The 25,515-nt window shown below is 50.5% G+C and overlaps 1 protein-coding gene across 4 annotated transcripts; it reads right to left on the reverse strand.

Moving 5' to 3' along the window:
- Positions 1-4,742: 4,742 nt before the first annotated feature.
- Mettl22 (methyltransferase 22, Kin17 lysine) lies at positions 4,743-24,693 on the reverse strand. Of its 4 annotated transcripts, none has more exons than XM_076577892.1 (11): positions 24,585-24,693; positions 22,406-22,540; positions 19,145-19,358; positions 15,241-15,281; positions 15,010-15,154; positions 12,645-12,716; positions 12,134-12,187; positions 9,837-9,917; positions 8,453-8,555; positions 6,413-6,581; positions 4,743-4,851 (listed from the first exon to the last, which is right to left on the reverse strand). In XM_076577892.1, the coding sequence occupies exons 2-11, from the start codon at positions 22,421-22,423 to the stop codon at positions 4,816-4,818; spliced, it is 933 nt and encodes a 310-aa protein (XP_076434007.1). In that variant the 5' UTR covers positions 22,424-22,540; positions 24,585-24,693; the 3' UTR covers positions 4,743-4,815. The 4 variants fall into 4 exon arrangements, with proteins under 4 accessions (XP_076434007.1, XP_006992186.2, XP_042139495.2 ...); XM_006992124.4 differs by having other exon boundaries at positions 19,145-19,507; XM_042283561.2 differs by having other exon boundaries at positions 4,743-5,104; positions 19,145-19,507.
- Positions 24,694-25,515: the final 822 nt, after the last annotated feature.

The following is a 25,515-nucleotide window of genomic DNA, read 5'->3' on the forward strand; positions in this document are numbered from 1 at the left end:
GGTCTGCCTCATTATGTAGCCCAGGCTGGCCTAGTGCTAGCAATGTTCCCGCCTCTGCCTCCCAAGTGCTTGGATTACAGGAGTGCGCCATCATCTTTTCCAGGAGCTTCTGCCCTAGGCTACTCTGAAGCTGTTTTCCCCTGGGCTTGGAGGTGAGGCTTGTGAGGGAACAGCATGGCTGACGGCAGTGAGTTTGCGTCATGAGCACATGTGCTCCCAAGCCTGGGTCAATACTCTCCAAGTGTGTCCTCCAAACCTACGTAATGGGGATGGGGAGGACCTTGTGTCTGCATCCTCAGCCTGCACTCACCTCTGCAGGCTGAGTCTCAAGTGACAAGCAGGTTTGCTGAACTTCAACTGATGAGGGTTTTACTGCCTACAGCAAGAAAGCTGTGTGGGTTTTTTTTTTATTTATTTTTATTTATGTGCACATGTGTGTCTCTGTGTGTGCAGTGCCCACAGAGTCCACGAGAGGGCATTGGCTTTCTGGGAGCTGGAGTTATAGGCCATTTTGAGTTACAGATGTGGGTGCTGAAAACCTAAGTCCGGCCCTCTAGAAGAGCAGTAAGCACTCTTAACTGCTGAGTCATGTCTCCAGGCCGCTCAAGGGTGTTTTAATGCTCATAATGCTGCTGCTCAGTGTCACCAGGTCCTTTCTGTGGGAAATCCATGTTGACTAGCTGGCTGTCAGTCATGCTGTTACCTTTCTGAGACATGCCTTCATGTAGCCCAGGTTGGCTTCTCTCTCTCTACATAATCAAGGACAACTTTGAATTGATCCTCCTGCCTCCATCTCCTAAGTACTGGGATTACAGGCATGTACCACTGTGCCTGGTCTATGTGATGCTGGGGCTAGAACCTGGGCTTTGTGCATGCTAGGCAAACTCTACCAACTGAATCATCCCAGCCCCTCCTACCATGGGCTTTAATCACTGAGGGTAGCTATACCCCCGCCCCTGCTTCACATACCCCTGCCAATTACCCCACCAGTACCTTCCCACCAATGCACAAATCAGAGTCTCTGAATATCAGCTGGGACTGACAAGAGGCTGTGTCCCCATGGGAACCCAACTGAGTCCACATCCGCAGGCCTCAGAGTGATTTCTGAGGGCAGTACAGAGCCTAGAGGTGACTTCCCAAGTTTCTTTTGGGAAAGAGGACCAAACACAAGCTATTTCATTTAGTGAATGCTTGTCTTTTGTACAGGAGCCATGATTTCAGACAATGAACAGCATAGATCACACAGGTGTGCCAGCCGAGAATATGCCCAAACTGGCAACCACACTAGAACAGTACCCTCACCCACTGAAACATCCCCAGCGTTGAAGGTACTCATGGCGCCCCGGGGAAAGGAGTCTTAACTCTTCACAGGTGAATCTGAGGTTACAAGAGGCCAGGGCACTTGCCAGAGGCCACCTGGGTGGTATGCAACAGATCCAGGACTTGGAGTTAGTATGTATTGTTATTGAGCTAGGGTTTCATGTGGACTGGTCTTGAACTTGCAATATTGCAAAGGCTGACCTTGAACTTCTAGCTTTCCTGTCCCTGTCTTCCCGATGCTGGGGTTATAGGTGTGTGTGTGTGTGTGTGTGTGTGTGTGTGTGTGTAAATATTTTTTGGTGGTGATATATGTGTTCATATTCATGAGGAGGCCAGAGGTCAATATTAAGTGTTGTTCCACAGGACAACATCTACCATGTTTTTTTTTTCTTTAAATTTTATTCATTTACTTTAGAGACAGAGACAGTGTATACACATGTGCATGGCATGTATGTGGAGGTCAGAGGACAACTTTCTGGAGTTGGGTCTCCTTCTACCATGTAGGTCCTTAGGGGTTGAACTAAGGGAACCCAGGTATCTTTACCTGTTAAGTCATCTCACTGGGCCCCACCTTTTTTTAAACTATTTTATTTCTATGTATACAAGTGCTTTGCCTGCATGTATGTATACATAGCATATGTGTACACTGCATACAATGCTCACAGAAGTCAGAAGAGGGAGAGAGCACCAGATCCCCCAAAACTAGTTGCAGAAGGTTGTGAGGTGCTGGGAGTCAAACCCAGGTCCTCTGCAAGAGCAGCCAGTGACCTTAGCTGCTGAGCCATCTTTCCAGCTTTATCTTTTTTTTTTTTTTGAAATGGTCTCTCACTGGCCTGAAACTCACCACACAGGCTAGGCTGCTTGGGCTGTGAGCTCCAAAGATCCTACCTCTGCTTCCCCATACTCGGGATTTCAAGCACATGCCACAGTGCATTACATGGTGATGCCTGGGGACCAAACTCAGGTCCTCACACTTACATTCTACTGACTGAGCCTTCACTGTTGTTGAGACAGGATCTCAACAAGCTGGCCTCAAACTTACTATGCAGCCAAAGATGACCCAGAATTTCTGTCTTCCCTCTACCTCCCAGGGCTGGAATTAGACATGTGCCTGGTTTTATGCAGTGCAGGAGACTGAACCCAGGGGTTTATGGATGACAGGCAAGCACTCCAGCAACTGACTCAAATCCCTAGCCCTTGAGTTTATCTATAACCAGGAATGACACATTCTAGCCTTGGTATTACCCATGTGCTCTGGACCATCATCATGGAACATATCATGGGCACGTTAATTGCAGAGGGAGCCCCTATCTAGGAACCAGGTAAGAACTGATAGCACCTGGACCCCGACTAATCTAGATGTCATCATCTGAGAAGCTGGTGGGGGTGTAGAGGGATATGGTACCACGTTTTGTTGATTGAACAAATCTTTCCTGTTCAGGCTATGGTTGAGCAGCTGCATCATCTCCTTGGGCCATATATTTCTCAGAAAATGTTAGAATGTGTCAAGAAAAACTGACTCCAATGGCTTGGGTTAATTACCTACCATGTATCTCAATGGTTTGATGATTCTGAAATATCACTGCAAAAAATGCTCTCTGGAGGCTGTAAGACAGAGGCTCGGCTGGGACAGGACGCCCTGGTCACACAGTAAATTACAGCCAAGAGGAATTCTGGGCTGTCAGGAGGAAGGTCTTAGGATGAGTGGCTTAGGCATGAAAGTGGCTTGCCCTCGTGCGCTGGGTGAAGAAGCTGGCACTACTCTATTGCTTGGGGACAATTACACAATATGGGCTTCTCCCCAGAGAGCTAGGGAATTGTCCCTCACTGGGTCTCCTCTCTGATTTTTTCTTTTGTTTTTGAGATAGGGTCTTTCTATGTAGCCCTGGCTGTCTTGGAACTATGTAGAGAAGGCTGGTCTTAAATTCACATAGATCTGTCTGCCTCTGTCTCTCAAGTGCTGGGATTAAAAGTATGTGCCACTATGCCTGGCCCTTTGTGGGGGTCATTTTGAAGAACATTTTTAGAGGGGAAGGCAGTGTGTGTGTGTGTGTGTGTGTGTGTGTGTGTGTGTGTGTGTGTGTGTGAGATGGCATATGGACTTGTTGGTATGGCTGTGTACTCATGCACGCAGGTGTGTGTGGAGGCCAGAGGTAAACGTTGAGCGTCTTTCACTGAGCCTGAAGCTTACTGCACTGGCTAGACTGGCTGGCCAATGAGCTTCAAGGTTGGCCTGACTGTTCTCCCTGGCGCTAGGCCGAGGGCATGAGTCCTCAGTGCTCTCTGTCTTGTTGACATACGGGCTCTCACAGAGCCTGGAGCTCACTGCTTTGTCTTGGTTGCATGGCCAACGAGCTCCAGAGATCTGCCCGTCTGGCTGTCCCACTCCCCTCTGCAGGGCCAGTGTGGGGATCTGAACTCAGGTCCTCAGGCTCTGCTACAAGCGGCCATTTCACCAGACCAACTGAACTTTCATTCTCCTGCCTCAACATCTTGAGTGGTGGTGTAACAGACCCCGGACCTTGGCACAACTGATACCATATTGGAAGTACCATCTAGGCCTTGGAACTCAGCATGTAGACACCAACATCTACCAAAATGAGATCAAAGACCTGAGCCATCAAAGTCCATAGTGCTGAGCAAGTACTAACCTTGCCTTTTGGCTTCTGTAGTTCGCTTCTGGTTAACTGTCTGGCTAACTGAGGCATGTCAACCCAGGATGTGGGTTTTGTGCTTTATAGCCCATCCTGAGAAGGGCTCAGGACTGCAGCTGGGTCCCAAACACTCAGTGTAGCCACCAGCTGGCTAATTAAGACCTTTTTTTTTTGAGATAGCCTTGGCTGTCCTGGAACTTGTTCTGTACATCAGACTGGCCTTGAACTCAGATCTGCCTGCCTCTGCTCCCAAGTGCTGGGATAAAGGTGTGTCCCACCACACTTTCTATTGGCTTGAACCCGTGTCTGAGTGGTTTCTCTGGTGGATACCTCTTAACATTGGTATTACAGCTATGTACTGCCACATCCATTTTATGCGGTGCTAGGGATGGATTCTCGGGTTCTGTGTATCTGCTAGACAACTATCCCACCAGCTGAGCTAGCTCTCAGTCCACCTCTATATAATTTTCAATGGAACCCAGGACTTCACACACGCTAGACAAGTGCCGAGTCCTACTAGCAGAGGCAGTGTGGAAAGTGATGACACAGTTAGGGTCCCACCCCACACAAAGTTCACCACAGAAACAACCAGAGTGCAGCCACCCAGAACATTTGCCGACTTTGACCAAGTGGCTCGGGAGTGCCTGGGAGCTGTGTGACAAGCCCGACACAGCCAAGCCACCACACTCGGAGCAACAACAGAATTTTTGGGCGATTGCTGCAGGTGGTGATGGATCCCAGGAGATCCCTGTGTTTAATGACAGTATCTCAGTGCACAGAGGGTGTGTTTTTATTTGAAACATATTGACAACCGTCAGGGGTCACACCTTTCAGAGGTGGCTCATGCTGCTGGTTCCACTACGATCTTCCAGAGCTCCTGCAACACACAGAAATGAAAGGTCTGAGGACTCACAGAGCAGGGCCACCAGGGCAGGGACGGGGGTCCTTCCTGTCTTCGAGGCTCTGGCCATTACACGGTGGCACACTGGCTGTGCAGACTAAGTCTGGAACTAGCCAAAGGGATAGTGGTATGTCACATGGTCACCAGGGACTGGAGGAATGGCAGCAAGTGGCTTCAGTCTTGCCATTTTGGGGACCTTAGCCACTGTGGTCTGCAGCTACTCCATTTCCTAAGAAGGGACAAAAGGAGCGTGAGAAAGCTGGGCCCCTCCCTCTGACACTGTCTCCCCCTCTCCTGAGAACGAGGCCTGATCTCCACAGCCAAAAGGCAGAGAGAACAAGAGATGCCAGATGGGCTTCTGTGACTCCAGCTCCTGGTAATTTTCAGGGTAATTTTGAGTTTTCAAGTTTACTCTGAGTGCTGGTTTAAAAGCTGTAATAGCAGGTGCCTTGGCTCTAAGATGACTGTTCCAGGCTGGGTGCATTAGCTAAGACAGCGGACAAAAGGTGTGTGGCACTGAGCACATGCTGGTTACAACTGTAGGATTATCAAGGGCCTGGTGTGAGCCTTCGTTCTTGGCCAGAGAGGCAGCAGCGTCTCCACAGAGCAGATGTAGCCATTAGCATGACGGTTAACACTGTCAATTGATAGGACCTACAATCACCTGGGAGACAAACTTCTGCGCATGTGTGTGATGGACTTTCTAGATTGGGTTAATTAAGATGATAAGTCCCATCCTAAATGTGGGTGGCATTATACCATGGGCTGGGTCCCTTGACTTAAAAGGGAGGGAGGGAGCTGAGCACCAGCGCTCACCTCTCTGCTTGCTGACCGGATGGAATGTGACCAGCCGCCTCCCAGGCCTGCCGCTGTCACTTCCCACTGAGATGGACGGTGCCCGCAAACTGGGAGCCAGAACAAACCTGCTTCCGTCTGTTGCTGTCATCAGACATGACCCAGGCCTGCCTTACAACTCCCGGATCCTTCCCACTGACCTACTGCTCCCCAGAGGACCTGCTTTGCTGTGGCTTGAATTTGGAATGCCTCCTACAGGATCCTGTGTCTGAACACTTGGTCCCCACCTGGACACACTGGTTAGGAAGGGTGTGAAACCTTGAGCAGGTGGAGCCTTGCAGGAGGAAGAGGAAGTGGGTCACTGTGCAGGCTGGACCCACTTCCTGTTCACTGCTTCCTAAGGTGGGCACAATGTGACCAGCTGCCATCTGCTCCTGTGGCCTCATCTTCCCCAACGTGACTGTGCCCTCTTAAAATGTGATCCAGATTAAGCTTTCCTCCTGATGCTGCTTGGGGGAACTGATGCCTGCCCCTCTAGCTTCCTCTGGAGTCTTAACTGCCCACAGGGAAAGAACAGGAGACAACAGCCACAGAGCTGTTCTGGTCAAGTGACTACTGAGATCGGGTCAAACCCCCAGGGATCCCAGGGATAAATCTGCAGCCTCTCCTGGGCAGACTATGAATGGGATGGTAAGGCTGCCCATTGCTGTGTTTCCCACCACCCTCCTGGGGCTGCATCTACCAGCTGTCGGATGCGCTCGTAGAGGAGCAGCTGTGGGAAGGAGGCCTCCACAGGCTCCACCGTGAAGCGCAACCTGCCATCAGCCAGCTTCTCCAGGGAGTCCAGGGAGGCACGGAAGTGATCGTAGGCTTCACATGTGACGTCCAAGTGTCTGAGTGTGAAGTTGAACCTGTGGATTGACCAGCAGCAACACACTCATCATGACCAGGAAGGGCTGGTTCTGCTGCACCCATCCTCACAGTCTGCTTCCTACTTAGTGCCCTTGAGTCTGGATTTAAGTGTCTCCTCTGCACCCAGCCTGTGAGCAAATTCCTTCCAGAGCCTGCACAGAAGCCTGTTTCCAGAATGGCTATCGGCTCTACTCACAGCTGTAGCTTTAGGGAGCTGAGGTCACCTGCCAAGATGACACTCTGGAAAGGCAGATGCCCATCTCAAGAGTTGCTGCAAATGGATTCCAGGGTAGATTTGCTGGCTGGGTGCTGTGGGTACCATCTATGGGAAGGGGGAACGAGGGGCTGTGGAAAAGGGAATCTGTGAAATGAATTACCTTGAATTCAGACTGTTCATCTTTTTCTTTTTGCATGTGTGTGCAGCATACATGCATGTTCTTATGTTTGTGTGTGTGCATGTCTAAGTGTGGAGGCCAGAGGCTGACATTTTCTTCTTTCTTATATGCTAAGACAAGGTCTCTCTCACTTGAACCCCGGTTTGTAATCTGGAGGCCACCCCACCTACTTGGCATTTTCCTGGGTGCTGGGGATGCTCATTGTCTAGCAAGTGCTCTACCTGTTAAACCTCCTCCACAACCCCTTCTTTTTCTTTACAAATCTTTTATTGTAAAAAACCTCAAACCTCCAAGTAGCAAGAACTGTATAGCAAACTGCCAGGAAGCCACTGGCAGCTTCCACCAGCACCGACTCTCAGCCACTCCGCCCCCGTGTTTCCAGAGTTCCTCCTCTCTCTCTCATCAACAAGCAAATACCAGACACCCCAGCATTTCTCCAGCAGGTACGTCTGTACATATCTGGAAAAGATAACGATTCTTTCCTCAAATGAAATGAACAACCTTTCGTTTGGTTGTCTTTTTTGTTGTTGTTGTTTTTGTTTTTTTGAGACAGGTCTGAATTCACAATGTAGCCCAGGCTGGCCTTGAGCTTCTGATTCTCCTGTTTCAATCTCCCAAGTGCTGGGATGACAGCTGTGAGCCACTATGCCCAAGCAAACAAAGACAGCTCCTGACCCGTCCGTCCTGTACAGAATTCAGCGTTTCCCATCGGCTCTAAGTCTCCTGTTTACAGTCTCTGGAGTGAGGATCAAAATGAGGCCCCTGCTTCCCCTGGACACTGTGTCTGAAGGAGGAACGGGGTGTTACTGGGACAAACAATGCCGTGACAAGATCCAAGGATGTTTAGCTTGGAACCAAAATCCGGTGTGGAAGAGGCAAAGCTGAAGCAGATATTCTGCAGGGGTCCGGGCACAAAGACAATGGGAGGGATATGTGGCTTCCACAAAGGAATTCCTTCACTCCTATTTTTACTAACCATTCCTTTTTTTTTTTCTTTTTTCATTTTTAAGTTTCACTGAAGACATAGGAACGGGGTTGGGGATTTAGCTCAGTGGTAGAGCGCTTGGCTAGCAAGCACAAGGCCCTGGGTTTAGTCCTCACCCCCCCCCCCCCCAAAAAAAAAAAAAAAGAAGACATAGGAACAAGAAAACTTCCTTTTCATGGAAAAACAAAGTATAAGTGATACTAATGGCAGGCCTTGATGATGGCCTTAGCATGTGGAAGATGACAGGAAGTGGGCCAGTGGTGAGGGTGTGGTCTCAGGCAGGTCCTCATCTGGCAAACCTCACTGTGTCTCTCAGCCTTGCCGGCTCCAAATGGGGCCGGGCTGGCTGTGCCTGGTAAGAGTTTATCACAGACTAAACGAAGGGATGGATGTGAGGGGGGGCCCAGCCCAGCACACAGTAGGGCACAACAGACGCAGTGAATGCAGTGACACCACAGTGAGGGCGCGGCCGCGGGGCAGCAGAGCTCACCTTTTCTCCACTGACAGGATGGCGGTGCAGGCGTTTTTCAGTCTGTGGACGAGTCGGGAGAGCGTGCTAAACAGGGCGTCGGTTAAGTCATCGTCGTAGAACACTGGGGAGAGAAGGGTATTGGGGAAAAAGTGTCCCTTCGGGGAGACCTACTCAGAGGGACCCACAGAAACACCATGGAGCGGATCCTTAGCATCACAAACAGTAGCAGCTGTGGAGGAATGTTCTGGAAGGGAGCTTCTAGGATGTCTCTAAGGGTGTAGTGAGACAGTTCTCTAAGTCCCAGCTAGAGACTCTCCCAGCAAACACTGTTAGCTGTTCCACATGGCAGGCAGACCACGGCATTTCCAGCCTCCTCACGGTTGGGCAGTGTTTGCTAAGACCTTCACAAGGACAAGGACGGAGCACCAATGAGTATTTGACTTTCCCAGAAGTAAGTGTGTGTGTGTGTGTGTGTGTGTGTGTGTGTGTGTGTGTGTGTGTGTGTGTCTCAGCCTATAGTCACCTCCATGGCTTGGACACTGGCAATGATCTGAAGCCAGGTCTCTGCAATTCTGCTGTGGACCGACAGCCACACGAAACAGGGGCCTGGCAGGGAGTGACCTTGGGGAAACACAGCTGGCCACTGTCCGTCCACAGCAGCTCCCATCTTACTCATCCGGATGAAGTTCAACGAGCCATTCTTAGGGCTGCTGGTGCCTTCCAGGTGCTAATTTGACATCTCTGAAGAAATCAATCAGAGCAGGTGAGGATCTGGGGTCTCTGCAAACACTAGGACTGGCAAAGTAACATCCGTGTGAGGCAAGAAGGAAATCCAGTTCAGCATGACTCAGTATCCGGTGTTGGTTCAAACTTCTAGAGTCTGACCCCAGGCAGTTTATTTTTGACATATTTAAGTCCAGCATAACTTTGGAAAAAGGTTCCCTGGTGACAATTACCACAATAAAGCTTAAGGAGTGAATACATCAAAACTCTTCTGCAAAGTACATGTGACAAAGTACTCGCCCATAATAACGGCTCTATAGCTTAAGGGCCTAGGGGAAGATCTGGACATGGGACATCACCCTGGGAGGGTTCTACTGAGAAACAGTGCTCAAGGTAAAGGTCTAGGGAGGAAGAGCCAGGGATAAACAGAACAGTCTGGGGGGTTGGGTGTGTCCTGGCTCGACAGACACACAGATCAGCAGGCTGTTAACCACATCCACTCCCAGGTTTCTGGGTAGAAAACAGGTATACAGCTCCTCCGCTGAGGACAAACCCCGAGTGTTTAACATTCCTGGTTTCCCTACTGCTTATCTGTGAGCACAAGAGTGCGTGCTCTGCACGAGGGATCCTGTAAGATACAGGTAATGACAAGGATGCAGGGTGACAGAGAACCACTCACCTTCAGCTGCCAACAGCACAGTGGTGTGATCATACAGGTCACTGATGTCTTCCTCGGACCAGCTGAAGGGGACTTTGGGATCTACCAAAGAAGAAAAGACTGAGTGGCCATTCCTTCCTTTGCTGGCCACCAGCTCTTACTGCAAACTGACCAAAGGAAGCTTCAGGACAAGAGACAAGGCTGAGCCTGGTGTGGTGGTACACTCTGGTAATTCCAGCAATCAGGAGGCAGGCAGATCTTTGTGAGTTCGAGACCAGCCTGGTCTACATATTGAGTTTCAGGACAGCCGCAGCTACCTAATGAGGCTTTGTTTAAAAAAAAGAGAGAGAGAAGGAAGGAAGGAAAGATGAGAAGGGGGGCGGCTGGAGACAGGATGCCCTACACTAGGGACACAGTTAAGGGCATTCTTCCCACCAGTGAGGGGCAAGTGGGTTCCATCCTTCCTTGCCACTTGGCCAGGAGCCCTATGAGAACATTATCTGTCTACCACCACCCAAACTGACTCACTGTGGGAGACCATGAAAAGGGTTACATCACTCTGCGTTTACAGAAGGCCGACTAAAACCCCTCTCAGAAGATGGCTGGGAAGCCTTGGGTCAAGGTCACAGCAGAGTGCTTGGGAGGGTCAGTCAGTCAGTTTCCTTACTGACAGGGAAGAAGAAAGAAGCTGCTGTATAAGTAGCAAGCCTCAGGTCTAACAGTCTGTGGAAGAATTTAAACTCCGCTCCTTGAGAACTGATCCCCCAGTGACACTGGGAGTTGTGAGCAGCAGCATGCGGCAAGAGGAAGAGAATGGCTGCAGCTCAGAAGCCTGTGGGGGGAACCCCCCACAAGATGTGGGCCGTGGAGGGAACCCCCACAAGATGTGGGCTGTGGAGGGAACCCCCACAAGATGTGGGCTGTGGAGGGAACCCCCCACAAGGTGTGGGCTGTGGAGGGAACCCCCACAAGATGTGGGCTGTGGAGGGAACCCCCCACAAGATGTGGGCTGTGGAGGGAACCCCGACAAGATGTGGGCTGTGGAGGGAACCCCGACAAGATGTGGGCTGTGGAGGGAACCCCGACAAGATGTGGGCTGTGGAGGGAACCCCCACAAGGTGTGGGCTGTGGAGGGAACCCCGACAAGATGTGGGCTGTGGAGGGAACCCCCCCACAAGGTGTGGGCTGTGGAGGGAACCCCGACAAGATGTGGGCTGTGGAGGGAACCCCCCACAAGGTGTGGGCTGTGGAGGGAACCCCCCACAAGATGTGGGCTGTGGAGGGAACCCCGACAAGGTGTGGGCTGTGGAGGGAACCCCGACAAGGTGTGGGCTGTGGAGGGAACCCCCACAAGGTGTGGGCTGTGGAGGGAACCCCGACAAGGTGTGGGCTGTGGAGGGAACCCCCACAAGATGTGAGCTGTGGAGGGAACCCCCCACAAGATGTGGGCTGTGGAGGGAACCCCCCACAAGATGTGGGCTGTGGAGGGAACCCCCCACAAGATGTGGGCTGTGGAGGGAACCCCCCACAAGGTGTGGGCTGTGGAGGGAACCCCCCACAAGATGTGGGCTGTGGAGGGAACCCCCCACAAGATGTGGGCTGTGGAGGGAACCCCCACAAGATGTGGGCTGTGGAGGGAACCCCCACAAGATGTGGGCTGTGGAGGGAACCCCCCACAAGATGTGGGCTGTGGAGGGAACCCCCCACAAGATGTGGGCTGTGGAGGGAACCCCCCACAAGATGTGGGCTGTGGAGGGAACCCCCCACAAGATGTGGGCTGTGGAGGGAACCCAGACAAGATGTGGGCTGTGGAGGGAACCCCCCACAAGGTGTGGGCTGTGGAGGGAACCCCCCACAAGATGGGGGCTGTGGAGGGAACCCCCACAAGATGTGGGCTGTGGAGGGAACCCCCACAAGGTATGGGCCGTGGAGGGAACCCCCACAAGGTATGGGCTGTGGAGGGAACCCCCCACAAGATGTGGGCTGTGGAGGGAACCCCCACAAGATGGGGGCTGTGGAGGGAACCCCCACAAGATGGGGGCTGTGGAGGGAACCCCCACAAGATGGGGGCTGTGGAGGGAACCCCCCACAAGATGGGGGCTGTGGAGGGAACCCCCACAAGATGGGGGCTGTGGAGGGAACCCCCACAAGATGGGGGCTGTGGAGGGAACCCCCCACAAGATGTGGGCTGTGGAGGGAACCCCCACAAGATGGGGGCTGTGGAGGGAACCCCCACAAGATGGGGGCTGTGGAGGCAGCCGGGACTGTGGGTTCCACAGAGGAGCCACTGAACGGGTACCACTGCAGGAAGCACACACCTGTGCAGAGGTCGTCTTTCAGCCAGTCCAGTTCCTTGACCTTAATCACACCATCTGCAAAAAAGCAGGCAGAACTCCCAAACTGCACACCACGGGGAAAAGCACCGACTCTCCCACCCATCCTCACCATCTAACCAGCGGTTATCTTATCTTTTCCCATCCCCTTCTCTTCCCACGTTTTCAATGCTCAGTGCCAGTGACTCTGCAGACACAGGGAATATAAACATCATCAGTCCTGGTCCCATCCCCGGAGACTGGCCACCTTCAGGGGCTGGCAGGTTAGCAGATGACTGTGACTAGGATAGCACTAACAGAATGAGCAAATGCATGGAGGAGAGGACGAACTTGTCTGTCAGCCCAGGGACGTCAGGAGGGCTTCACTGTGCCCAAGACAAGGTCATCTATGCTATAGGAAACATCTGATGCAAAGGGAAGCCACCCCAACACTGTGTCCACTGGGTGACAGTGTGGCCTGCCACCAAGCTCCCTACCCCCCAAGACTGGCCCTCACCTCTAGTGGCAGCCAGGTGGCTGTTGAGGGCAACGTTTCGTTGGCACATGGCCAGGAGGTCTGTGCCGACATCTGGAATGACAGAAGGGTGCACCATGACACACGGTCTGTTAAGACACCATCTCCATCGTTTTTTCATGGAGAGCCACCACCAGGAGCCAGACTGCTGGGCTACGGGCATTTAAGGTGTTAGCATCTCTGGAAGCTGGATGAAGGGTACACGACACATTCTGGATTATCTTAGGAACTTCAGAGTGAGTCTGATATAATTTCAAATTTAAATATTAAAACAAAAATCAGTTTGCCGGGCTGGAGAGATGGCTCAGAGGTTAAGAGCACTGACTGCTCTTCCAGAGGTCCTGAGTTCAATTCCCAGCAACCACATGGTGGCTCACAACCATCTGTAATGGGATCTAGCGCCCTCTTCTGGCCTGTAGTCATACATGCTGTATACATAATAAATAAATAAATCTTTAAAAAAAAAAAAATCAGTTTGCCACACAGAGGATCAGCTCATCACTATAAGGATTATCAGATGAGGTACAAAGATGTTCATTGCTGCAATTGAAAAATGTGAGAAAGCACAGGATAATTAGATTGCCTGGCAAGGGATGACAAAATGATAAAAATGATCTAGTTATTAAAAGTCACAGAATAATTTTTAAGGACACAGGAACATGCTCTTGAAGAAATACTTCTCAAGATTTTTGGCTCTGTGTGTGTGTACTCACTTAGTATATAGTGTGTGCATGAGTGTGTGTACTCACATAGTATATAGTAACTATTTATAGACATTTCAGTTATTCCTTAAGAGTATGTACTAAAGGGTGATGGAAAGATGGCTCTGAGGTTGAGATGCCACACTTTTAAAATTATTTATTTTTATTTTATGTGTGTTGGTGTTTTACCTACATATATGTCTGTGTCAGATCTTAGAATTACAGAAGTTGTAACCTGTCATGTGGGCGCTGGGAATTGAACCTGGGTCCTCTGGAAAAGCAGTCAGTGCTCTCGATCTCTGAGCCAACTCTCTGGCCCACCACACTGTTCCTGCAGAGGACCCAAGTTTGGTTCCCAGCACCTACATCAGATGGCTCACAATCAATTGTAATTCCAGCTCCAGGGGATCTGATGCCCTCGGAGGGCACCTGTCCTCATATGCACATACTTCAATATATACAATTTAAAAATAAGTTGGGCATGGTGGGGTACACCTTTATCCTAGCACTTTGGAAGGCAGAGGCAGATGAGTTCCAGGTATATTGGGAAACATAGTGAGACTGTCTCAAATTTAAAACACAAATAAAAGCCGGGCGGCGGCGGCGGCGGTGCACGCCTTTAATCCCAGCACTCAGGAGGCAGGGCCAGGCAGATCTCTGTGAGTTCGAAGCCAGCGTGGTCTACAGAGCAAGATGCAGGACAGGCACCAAAACTACACGGAGAAACTCTGTCTCAAAAGAAAAAAGTGTAAAACACAAATAAATAAACAAACAAAAATAAAACTTAAAAAAAAAAAAAGGAGAACATGTAAGGGGGAAAAGATGATAAATTATGCTTGGCAGTGGTGGCGCATGCCTTTAATCCCAACAATTAGGAGGCAGAAGCAGGCGGATCTCTGTGAGTTCGAGGCCAGCCTGGTCTACAGAGTGAGATCCAGGACAGTCAGGGCTACATAGAGAAACCCTGTCTCAAAAAAACCAAAAAACTAAAAAAGGAAAAAACAACAACAACAAACAAAAGAAAGCAAAAAAAAAAAAAAAAAAAAAAAAAAAAAAAAGGTAAATTACAAAGACTGTAGACTGTAACACACACACACACACACACACACACACACACACACACACACACACACGTGCACACATTCACATACGAATGGTTAGAAGTAGGTTTCCTGGTGAGTCCCTGGTGTCAGGACTCGTGTTCTGGATCTGCTCTTGGCCCACAGCAGTGTCTAACACACGGCACACTGGTGAATCACTCTGGGGACTGTAACATTAAGAGTAATTTTCATTTTATGTTTCGCACTTTATCCTAAGGAGAAGTCCTGTTTCTGTCATCAGATACAAATGATAAACCAGTGTGACCCCTATGAAGAGAACAGCTTGGGGCTTCTTGGGATGTTTGCTCTTCCTTGGAGGGTGAGCCGGGAAAGGGCACCGGACACTGCATGCCCAGTGGGCTTGTGGCTCCAGGGTGACACTGGTGGCTGGGTGTTGAGGGTCATTTGGACAAAAAATGGAGGGTGGGCGGAAGCTGGGGAAATCAGGAGCCGCCAGTGTCCAGCTCCTGGTGACCTTGTTCGCTTTCACAGATGGTAGACATCATGGAGCCCACCAAGTCCTTAGCTGAGCCACAGAGTTGTTACCTGTACAGTAAACGGTGTGCGCCATGGTGGCTGCCACAATGCTGGCAAGCCCTGTGCCTGCCCCAAGCTCCAGCACGGTGCGTCCCTGGAAGAGGTCCCTTCGGAACAAAATATAGTCCGCTAGGAACAGGGCGCCCCGCCACACCTGTAAGACAGAGGACATAGAGCCACAGGTGACTTGAGGCTCTGAGAGACCCTCGGGGCCACAAGAAGTGAACAGGGCCTACCCACCTGCTTGCCAACATCCTCCAGGGGCGTGGCCATGGTATGCTCTGGACAGGACAGAAACCAAGAGAAAGGTCCGTGGTGAAACAGAGGCAGACAGAAGACAACAGGGAGGGGCAGTGTGACAGTCTGCCAGCCTGGCTGATGGGCGGCAGAGTAAACGACCAAAAGAGAAGCCGAGGCTTGGACTATGCTGCCAGATGGGAGCATCACTGAGGCCAGGTGTGTGGCCCATGGACCAGGGGGCACATCAGGTCTGAACCCAGCTAAAGTACACACACGTATCATACTATGTGAACTGCCACCTTAAAACTGAAATCTATTTACATGCTAATAATAATTAGAGCTACTTCCAAAATATTTTCTTATGCTTAAAACTGCACCAGAAGCTAACACAGCAAGTTTCAATTTATATATATATATATATATATATATATTTAAAGTTCATGAGAAGCTGGGTGTGGTGGTGCATGGCTTTAATCCCAGCACTCAGGAGGCAGAGGCTTCATCCTCAGTTTTTGTTCCGAGACTATTTGAGTTTGTGTGAGCATGGCAGGCTCTGGAAACTTCTCTGCTGTGTTCCTTTGTTTGTTTTAACCTCACACAGCCCATTTGCAAACATTTAATACATAGAGAGCCCCAGGCCAACCTGGGCTGCACTGTGAGACTCCAACTCAAAAAAAAAAAAAAAGAAAGAAAGAAAGAAAGGAAACATGAGTGAGTTCTAATGTAGTGGCAGAGACAGTGTTGTCCAGTGTTTCTTTTTCTCCTTCAGCTCCTGTTTCCATTCCTTCCAACCATATGAATTCTGTTCTGAGATATATTGGAATTCAGAGTGTATACCAACCACTCTGCTCATAAAATTTCCTTTTTTTGGGTTTTTGAGACAGGGTTTCTCTGTGTAGCCCTGGTTGTCCTGGAACTCACTCTGCAGCCCAGGCTGGCCTTGAACTCAAATACAGTCTCAGAACAAAAACTGAGGATCAAGCTGGGTATGGCAGTTCACACCTGTAGTTCTAGCAGGATTGGGGTCAGTTTGGACTAAAGAGTGAGTGAGGCCCTTCTAAAAGACAAACAAAACAAGGCCTGTGAGGTAGCTCCTCAGGCAGATGCGCTTGTTCTGCAAGCCTGACAACCTGAATCCAATCCAGAACCCACGTAAGCGGGAGGAGAGAACCAGCTCTACAACGTTGTCCTCTGACCTCTGCGCGCGCACACACAAATTAAACAAGAACAAAACTCAAACAGTGACTGTCTCCACTTGGGCTGTGGTTGGAAGGGACCGAGCAACCTAGATTTCTCTCAGAAGGGTAAAAGGCATGCTGAGGCTCAACATGTGCCACCAGCTGGGAATCAGAACAAAAAGTCACCCACCAACCTCTCAATGTCACATTCCTTCATTGAACATGCGTATGGACACCCATGAGCCAGCCTGGGCTCACACCCTGAGACTCTGTTGGATCTGGTCACCCCCATTTTATAGATGAGACAAGTTCAACCCCAGAGTTTGGAGAGTATGGACCCTTGAGGAGAACATGGGCTCTGTGGTCAGATAGCCTCTCACAAGCGCTGGAGCACAGATAACTCTGTCCTTGTGCAGGGTACAGCCAGCCTAGGCTTTACAAGGAGCAGGATCAGCGATGGTTAGAAACTGCTGATCTCATCAATGTCCCCAACCCTCATACACTTGAGGGCTGGAGCTGGGTCAAGGAAATGAATAGCTCAAGAAAAAAACATTTTAAGTCCAAATGTGTCGTGATGTTTTTCTAAAGTCAGGTGGAAACAAAAGAGGATTTTAAACCAAAAGTTTCTGAGTCAGCTAATCTATCACTAGTACCCTGTGGGAGCTGCATTCTTGACTCCTTGTACAAGCCTCAGCTGAGGGATCCGGAAGGCCCAAGGCTGTCTGCATGTGAAGGGTGGATGGCCCAGCCCTGTAAAAGGTGAGTCCAGCCCAGGCCAACTGTGGTGTCCTGGGCAGGCAAGACCCCTGACTGAGAGAGAACTTCCACCTCTGAAGACCCAAGGCCACAGGAAAGAGTGGGAGGGGCGGCTGGGAGGCTGCCATATTCCCCACCTTCCTGGTGGAAATTGTCCTTAGCTTGCTCACTGGAAGCCAGAGTCACTGTGGGACGACACTCTGTTACTCTAGTCCTGGAGGGGAGGGAAGCATCCTAGTTTACTTTCCCAGGGCTGTGATAAAACACTGACCAAAGCCAACTTCTTCTGTTTAAACCTCTACATCACAGTCATAGTGAGGGCAAGTCAGGGCAGGCATATAACCTGGAGGCAGTGCCTGAAGCAGACTCTGGAGGAATGGTGCTTACTGGCTTGTTCCCCTTTCTTAAGATAGTCCACGACCACCTGCCCATGGTTAGTGCTGCCCATAGTGGCTGGGCTTTATTACATCAATAATCAAGAAAGGCAGCTAAATATAAGCCTACGAGCAAGCCAAAAAGCAGTGTTCCTCCCTGGTTCCTGCCCTGATTTCCCTCAGTGACAGATAGTGATCGACACATAAACTGAATAAAACTTTCTTCCCGGAGTTGCTTTTGATCATGGTGTTTATCGCAGCAATAGAAACCAATCTAAGGGGCTAGAGAGATGGCTCAGCGGTTAAGAGCACTGGCTGCTCTTCCAGAGGTCCTGAGTTCAATTCCAGCAACCACATGGTGGCTCACAACCATCTGTGATGAGATCTGGTGCCCTCTTCTGGCCTGCAGGCATATGTGCAGATAAAACACTGTATACTTAATAAATCTTTAAAGAAAAATAAACTAAACTAAAATCAGGGGACTGAAAGCATCCACGCTAATTATAGATTTATTGGTCTTCTGTTAATGTTGCAAACATTTGGGAGTCGGTGTGCCTTGATTCCTGGTGGCCCCCAGGACTACCAGAGGAATAAATATTAGATGGTAGATGGGGTGGGCAGCTGTCACTCTTGAGTAGCCAGCATACATTCTGTCCTGGGCAGTGAGCTCCAGGGTTGCAGTTTCGGGTGGGGTGGGCTCCAGTGACGCAGCTGTCGGCAGTGGTTTCTGAAGTCACCCTTCACCCACACTCTTGTAAGTAAACCCAGCACAGCCCACTGGCTCACTAAGGTAGACTTTGATGGTATCCTCCCTTTGGTCTGTCATCTGTTTGACCTGGGATGGCAGACATTTGTTCGTGTCTTCCTAGAAACAGTGTCACACAACACCTGGGGTCCTCAGACCCTTGCTCTGCCTGTTGAGCCCAAGCAGCAGGACTCCCAGTGTCGTCTCTGAGGGTCTGTCAAAACCCCTTAACTGGGCGGTACCACCTCTCCCTCTCATTGCCCACTGCAGGTTGCTGGGAACTGACAGCCTCTCTACTCCACACTCTGGCTGCTGCATTTCCCAGGCTTCCTGTTTCCACGGAGCCCAGCCGAGCATCCCACAAACTGTTCTGGCTCTCACTCCTGTGCACTGGGTCAGAGAACGTGGGAGCCAGAGGCAGGAGAGCGCTTTCTGGAGGAAGTGGGACCTGAGCTGGGACCTGGGCCACTTAGGAATGTGCTAGAAAGTAGAGGTTGGTAGCAAGCACTCAAGGACGAAAGTGCAGCCCAGCAGAGACCCAGAAGGGAGAAGAACATGTCAAAGTCTGGGGTCACAAGGTCACTGGTGGTGAGGGGTGGGTGGGGACCATGTCACCCCAGCTTTTTAAGCTGAGTCATCTGGATTCCATCCCCAGGGCAATGGGAGCCAGGGAAGAGTCCTGAGCAAGAGAAGATCTACAGGTTTGGAACAGACTCTGCTGGCTGGGGCATTGCCTGTTCCCAGCTCACTAGAGCCACTTCTGAACTCAGAGCTGATAGCCACAGCTCTGTTGTGCACCACCAGCCACTGTGACACTGCCTTGGTGGCCAGAGAACAAGACCTTTATTTACCTATTTTGATGATGTCGTGGGGGCAGCTCTCCTGTGCCCGATCTCCCATGACGTCATCTTCCTCCTGTGCTAGAATCATGGGATGTACCTTGTCTCTTGCAGGCTCTGCTGGGTTGGGGTCAGAAGCAGCCCGTGGTCTTCGCACCACATCCAGGTCCCCATCCTCATCCAGGGGAACACCCAACCCTTCCTGGATGGTGATGTCATCGCCAGCCTGGAGGGACAAATCCTCATGACTGTGGCCACTTCCTGACCCAGCAAGAGGCGTCTCCTGTGTGGAGACATCTCTGGGACCATTGTCCTCAGCCCCCGAGTCTGTCCAAGAGTCCTGACTCCACAGGAGCTTGAACTGGGACAGGAAGACTGTAAGCGAGACAAAAACAAAGTGAGCAATGCCAAGGCTCTGTCTGTCTCCTCTCTGAGAAGTCAGACTGCTAAGTGGAGACACTTAATTTTTCTTTGGAGATGGGGTCCCTTATGGCCCAGGCTAGCCTCAAACTCATTATGTAGTTGAGGGTGACCTTCAAATTCTGATCTTCCTCATTTTACCACCCAGTGTTTGGATCATACACAAGCACCATCATGTCCAATTTTGTGTGGTGCTGGGGTTCAAACCCAGGGCTGAGTGTGAGTTAGGCAAGCACTCTCCTAGCTGCGTCACATGCCCAGCTCAACTGGAGAGACTTTTAAAGGCTAGTGGGGGTGTACAGACGGAGCAGCAGCAGAGGCTTGTTGGACTCAGCAGCGACCATCTGGGAGGCCGAGGTAGCAGCTCCCTGATGGAGCAGCCTCTGCTGAGTGTCTGCAGGCACCTGGCCTGTGTCATGTGACCAACTGCAGCGTCACCATGAAGATAGTCTACCAGCTCATTTCATAGACGTGGACACTGAGGCTCAGAGGTGAGTGAGCTGGGAAAGTGGCCAAGGCTACAAACCCAGGCTGCCTGGTGCTTCAGCAGCTTCTTAAAGACAGCAGGACAAGAACACGGGCCATCCCTCACCACCAGGTGGCCAGAAAGTCACTGAGACAGATTTCAGTAAGTGCATGTGCCAGGGGAGGTGTGCCAGAGACAAAAAGAGCGAGGACTTCAGAATGCTCAATACCAGGCTGGTTCAGGCACCTGTTTGCTCTGAGCCTGTTTCCAACCTTGCATGCCAGGAATAAGGGCATCTACCGCAGGCCAGCCAAGGCCAACACCAGTGACCACAGAGGCTGCCCAGTGTCCCCAGTCCTCTCTACCTCTGTTCCCTCACCTGACTTTACATTAGGCCCAGCTCACTGTTCACCACCTTCTCCAGGAAAATGGCCCTGTGACATTACTGAGGAGCAGGGGACAATGGCAAGGCCTGATGATAGTTCTTGCTGCCTTTGTGGAGCCATTTCCTCTTTCTGGAATGTCTTCCCTTAGCTCTTGAGACAGATCCTTCCTAGCTTTTAGTGCTTAGTCAGCTGACCCTCCTTCAGTCTCCTACAGTATCACACCCCATACCAAGTTTTAAGCATCCATCTACCTACCTACCCAACCACCCATCTATTCATCCACCCATCATCTATTCATCTACCCTTCCATCCATTTTACTTATGTACCCATTCATCCATCCATTTGTTCATCCAACCATCCACTTATCCCATGTATCCTTCTATCATCTAGTCATCTACCCACCCATCCATCACCCATCTTAACCATCTACCACTGTCCATCCATCTACTTACCTGCCACCCATCCATATATCAATTCATCTACCCACCCTGTCCATTCATCCATTTCACCCACTCATTTACCCATTTGTCCATCCATCTACTCCCCATCCACTCACCCATCACCTACCATCTACCCGTTTATCTTTTCATTCATCTTACCCACCCATCTATTCATTTACTCACCCACCCACTCAACAAACATGCACCGACTGCCGACTGTGCTGAGTACAATTTTAAGTGCTGGGGATACAAAGCAGAATGCAGCATCTTAGGGTGATAAAGTAAACAGGATAATTACAGACTGTGACACACAGTGGCAACCATGTACGGCTGGGGCCAGCAAATGTTTTCTTCAGTAGGTCAAGAAACAAATATCCTAAGCTCTCTGAGCCATATGATCTCTGCTGCAACTGCCCAACTGTCTGTAGTCATAAAAACACACAAACAAGCAGGCCTGGTGGTGTTTCAGCAGAATGTTATAAGAACAAAGCAGGGCCTGGTGGCCACACAGGCTGTAGTTTGCCAATGCCTGGTATAATGGTATCCAAACTGGGACAGCTATTAATAAACACACCCAACAATGAATGAATGCTGGGTAACTGACTAGGGAAGGTGGCTGTGAGGCCCACAGAGACACCCCAGGAGTTACGGCTGAGAAGGAGGAAAGTGGTGCAGAACCGAGGGACAGATGGAGGTGAAGGTGGCTACAGAGATCAAGGAGGGCAGGATGACTGGGCTGGGCACACTGCCTAAGGCTCTCAGGCCCAGTAGCGGGCCACACGTTCCTTAGAGCCATGGGGACCACGGGGCATCCGAGTCAGGGCCGTGCTACGGCTGGGTGTGCATCTTTGAAAGCCATGCTTGGCCGGAGGGGGAGGAGCCAGCAAGGCTGTGTAGACGAAAAGACGGGACGCTAAGGAGGAAGGGAACAGAGCAGCCAGGCACAGGACGAAGGTGACTGTCTGGGGCCTGCGGTCACACACAGCCCTGGCGTCGTCCCTGCATGGACTGTGGGCTCACTCACTCGTGCACTCCTGTGCTAGGTCAGGGTGTGACACTCAGCAGGTCCTCAGTGAAGGAAGTACACTTAGGTGACACACTGAATGTAGATAAGGAACCTGATTCACTAAAGAAAGCCAAGTTTGTTGTTGTTCTAGCTTGAACTGTATCATGGATTTTGTTTTTGTTTTTGTTTTGTTTTTGTTGGAGGATAAGTGGGGGAAGAAAGAGAAATCATTTGATAGTAAAATCATAAAATCCAATGTGAAGCTTCACAGCTTCAGAATGGCTATTCTGTATAGAAATATACAGAATGGTTTACTGTATAAAAGTTCACTGAAATGTGTAGACTTTGGGTCTGGTTAAATTTGGTGTGTGACTTTTGTTTAGTCAGTTTTTTGGCAATAAAATTTTAATTAAAAAAAAAGGTGACTCCCCACTCCCCTCCAAAAAGACAACAGCTCAAAACAATCTAGTCTTTACCCCCAAAAGAAGTATGAGAAAGAGAGAGAAGATAAAGTGGGCCCCCACCAGGCACCAAGCCACAGGCCTGGATCTTACCTGGCTGTCCCATGCCATTCAGCCGCACCATGAGGTGTCTCTGGTTGGGGGTGTACAGGTGGACATCTGACAGCACAGTGTCACTTTTGAAAGTTATCTCATCCATGGCTGGCCCATGTTACTCCTGGGATGCACCTGAGAGGGAAGAAGAGCAAGTACTCAGGATGCTGGATCCTAGAGGGAACACTAGAGTCACCCAACCAGGTGGCCAAAGGAAGCCTCAGAAGCCTGGACAGTGTGGGGGTAGGGAGAGACAGGGGTGGGGGGCTGGGGGGTAGGGAGAGACGGGGGCAAAGCGCTGTGCATAGTCCTTCAATCACAGCAGGTGTAAACCAGCAGCAACTTCTTTGCTCTGAGTTTGGTTTCAAGTGTTTGACTTCAACCTGACCTCAACTGCTGCCTATAGGAACAGTTCCTACCTGGCTGGTGTATGTACTACTGTGTGTTATCAAACCTTGTGGGACCTCCATGTTTGCACACTGGAAGATAGAAACACTTTAATTTTCCTATCATAATTCAGATGTCTTCATGCTCCAACTACCCACAGCTGGAGCGCCTGTATTCCGATGACTGCCAGGGAATGGCAGAGATACCAACACAGAAAGCTGTTCTCCAAGCTTGCTCTCTCCTTCACAAGATGATAAGCCAGCAGAGCAAGCAGGTTGTGAACAGCGGCTGGCAATCAGGCAAACTACAGCTGGATTTCACATGAATGACATGGAGGAAGTGTTCAGCCATCAGCCAAACCACTGGCAACAAAAACCAGACAAGATGCAGGCAGAGGAAACACAGCCTAGCCTCAACCAACGGACTGGTTCGAGGTAGACTGGCTCCCCTGGTTCTGCAGGGAAGACAAGCCTCCTGCCTAGAGTGTTTTGGCTAAAACAAAAATCCTCTCTGCTGTCTTTGGCAATGTTGAACATGAATAAAAGGATAGCATGTGTTGCTATGGTGCACTTTTGCTGGAATTAAAAAAAAAAAACAACAAAAAACTATATCCCAGGGAATGAATGCTCATTGCGCTTTCTGAAAATGGGAATTATTACAAAGACCAAATTGTCTTACATATAGCTGGAGAAGAAATTTATTACTAATTCGTGGTAAATTTCTTCCACAATGTCTCAACTAAGCCGGGTGGTGGTGGTGGTGGTGGTGGTGGTGGTGGTGGTGGTGGTGGTGCACGCCTTTAATCCCAGCACTCGGGAGGCCGAGGCAGGTGGATCTTTGTGAATTCGAGGCCAGCCTGGTCTACAGAGCGAGTTCCAGGAAAGGCACAAAGCTACACAGAGAAACCCTGTCTCGACCCCTCCAACCCCCCCCAAAAGTCTCAACCAAGCAGGCTTCCCAGAAAATGTGGCCTAAGATGGAAGTCCCTTTAAGGGATTCTCCTAGGAATCAGCATTCTGGAAATTGGGCGGCACTCCTGTCTATTTGGGGGCCTCTGTGAGGATTAAATGAGACAAGCACCCCTTTCAGGGATCAGCAGTAAACAATAAATAACTCTAGTGTCATGGTTATAGAAGAAGGTGCTGGGAAGATGGATAAAGACCTTGGGCCAGTTTCTCTACTTAGAAACAGCAGATGCAGTTTGCACCAGGGAATGTCAGGGTTGGGGGTGGGGTGGGGGCGGGGTTTCTGATTCCTCCAGGGAACTGCTGAAAAAGTAGCCCCAGGTTGCAGGCTGCAAATCCCTGTAGGGGAGCCTCTTGGAAGACTGCGGAGCCGGATTCCCACGAATTTCTTTAAGGGCCTGCAGTGTTGTTCAAACCGATCTGTTGGGATGGCGAGACGCACTCCCACTTGAACCATCAAAATGAGGAGCTGGATAAGGGAAAGCCAGGAAGCTGGAGCGCTCGGGGTGCAGGGGTGCGAGAAAAGGCTGGCCACGCGCAGAGTGGCGTCAGGGGTCCAGGGACCTCCTCCCTTCCCGGCCGGCCACTGGCCTGTGGGCTAGCCTTAGAGTCCGTCAGTGACCCGGCCTCTCCTTCCCTTCCCAGTCCCACACCAAGTGGCTCGGCCTCACTCAGTACGGAAGCCGAGAAGAGGTCCCACAGAGGAGGGGAAACTGAGGCTGAGGGAGGAGTTAGGGTTCAGGCTTCAAGGTCGTGGAAGCCTGGCTCCCAAAGCCACGATGCTCCCTGGGTCCTGCCCAGTCCCGCCGCCTCTCCCGGGCGCTTACCCGCCATGACCCTGGGCTGGAGTCCCCCGCGAATCCCTCGCCGTGGAACTCAGGAGGCCGCCATGACAGACAGTCTGCGCACGCGTGGTACACGCTCCGGCTTGGGTCGCGCATGCGCATGCGGCTGCCGGCAGCTGACACCTGCAGCTGGCCTGCGGGAGAGGAGGAGTCGCATCTGCGTTTGATTGTCGGGAATCCCTCCTGTAAAGAATTTTACAAGAAGGATGTCGACGGTGTAGAGAGCTTAGCACAAAAGAAAAAAGAAAGTTGATTTGCTTTCGGTGTTACCAGGGTAGAGTCATTAAAGGTCAGAGCCTAGCTCTGACCAGAGCTCCAATAAGCTAGGTTTGGCCCCTGGTCCTAATAAGCCAACGAAACAAGTAATAGTCAAAAGCAGACAAAGGAGCTTTAGTCAGTAACGGCCACATTAGGAAGAGGGACAAAAATATCCATCCACTGACCCACCCAAGTGCATCTTCGGGGCCCTGATAGGACACTTATTTTAAAGTAGAGAGCTAGAGTTATGCAGAGCTAAGCAGTCTTGCTCAAGGTGTGGTCCTGTCCACCATTGCTCCATCATTGTTTGGGCTCCAATCTCTCCTGCAAGGTGTTCTGAAAAGCTGTAAATCTCTTTCTGGGAGACAAGTTCCCCCTGTGGTTGGTCTCTGGCTTTAGCCTTTGTCTTCTCCTAGCTTGAGATTCTTGGGGAATTAACATTTTGGGGGTCCGCGGTTTCAATAATGTGATAGCCAAAAGAAGGAAGGAGCACAGGTGTCTCTTTAGTCCAGCGCTTCTCAACCTGTGGGTTGGGACTCCAGGGGGAGTTTTATGACCCTTTCACAGGGTCGCATATCAGATATCCTGCATATCAGATATTTACATTATGATTCATAACAGAAGCAAAATTACAGTTATGAAGTAGCAATGGAAA

The sequence above is a fragment of the Peromyscus maniculatus genome, chromosome 8 (assembly GCF_049852395.1).
Source record: "Peromyscus maniculatus bairdii isolate BWxNUB_F1_BW_parent chromosome 8, HU_Pman_BW_mat_3.1, whole genome shotgun sequence".
Lineage (NCBI taxonomy): Eukaryota > Metazoa > Chordata > Mammalia > Rodentia > Cricetidae > Peromyscus > Peromyscus maniculatus.

Bases quoted from the DNA above. Each gene is read 5' to 3' on its own strand.
- Mettl22 (XM_006992124.4), bottom strand. From the start codon at position 22,511: ATGGATGAGATAACTTTCAAAAGTGACACTGTGCTGTCAGATGTCCAC. The intron at 12,717-15,009 runs GTAACAACTCTG...CTGTCATTCCAG, and splicing joins GCACACCGTTTACTGTACAG to ATGTCGGCACAGACCTCCTG. The intron at 6,582-8,452 runs GTGAGCTCTGCT...GTCAATCCACAG, and splicing joins ATCCTGTCAGTGGAGAAAAG to GTTCAACTTCACACTCAGAC.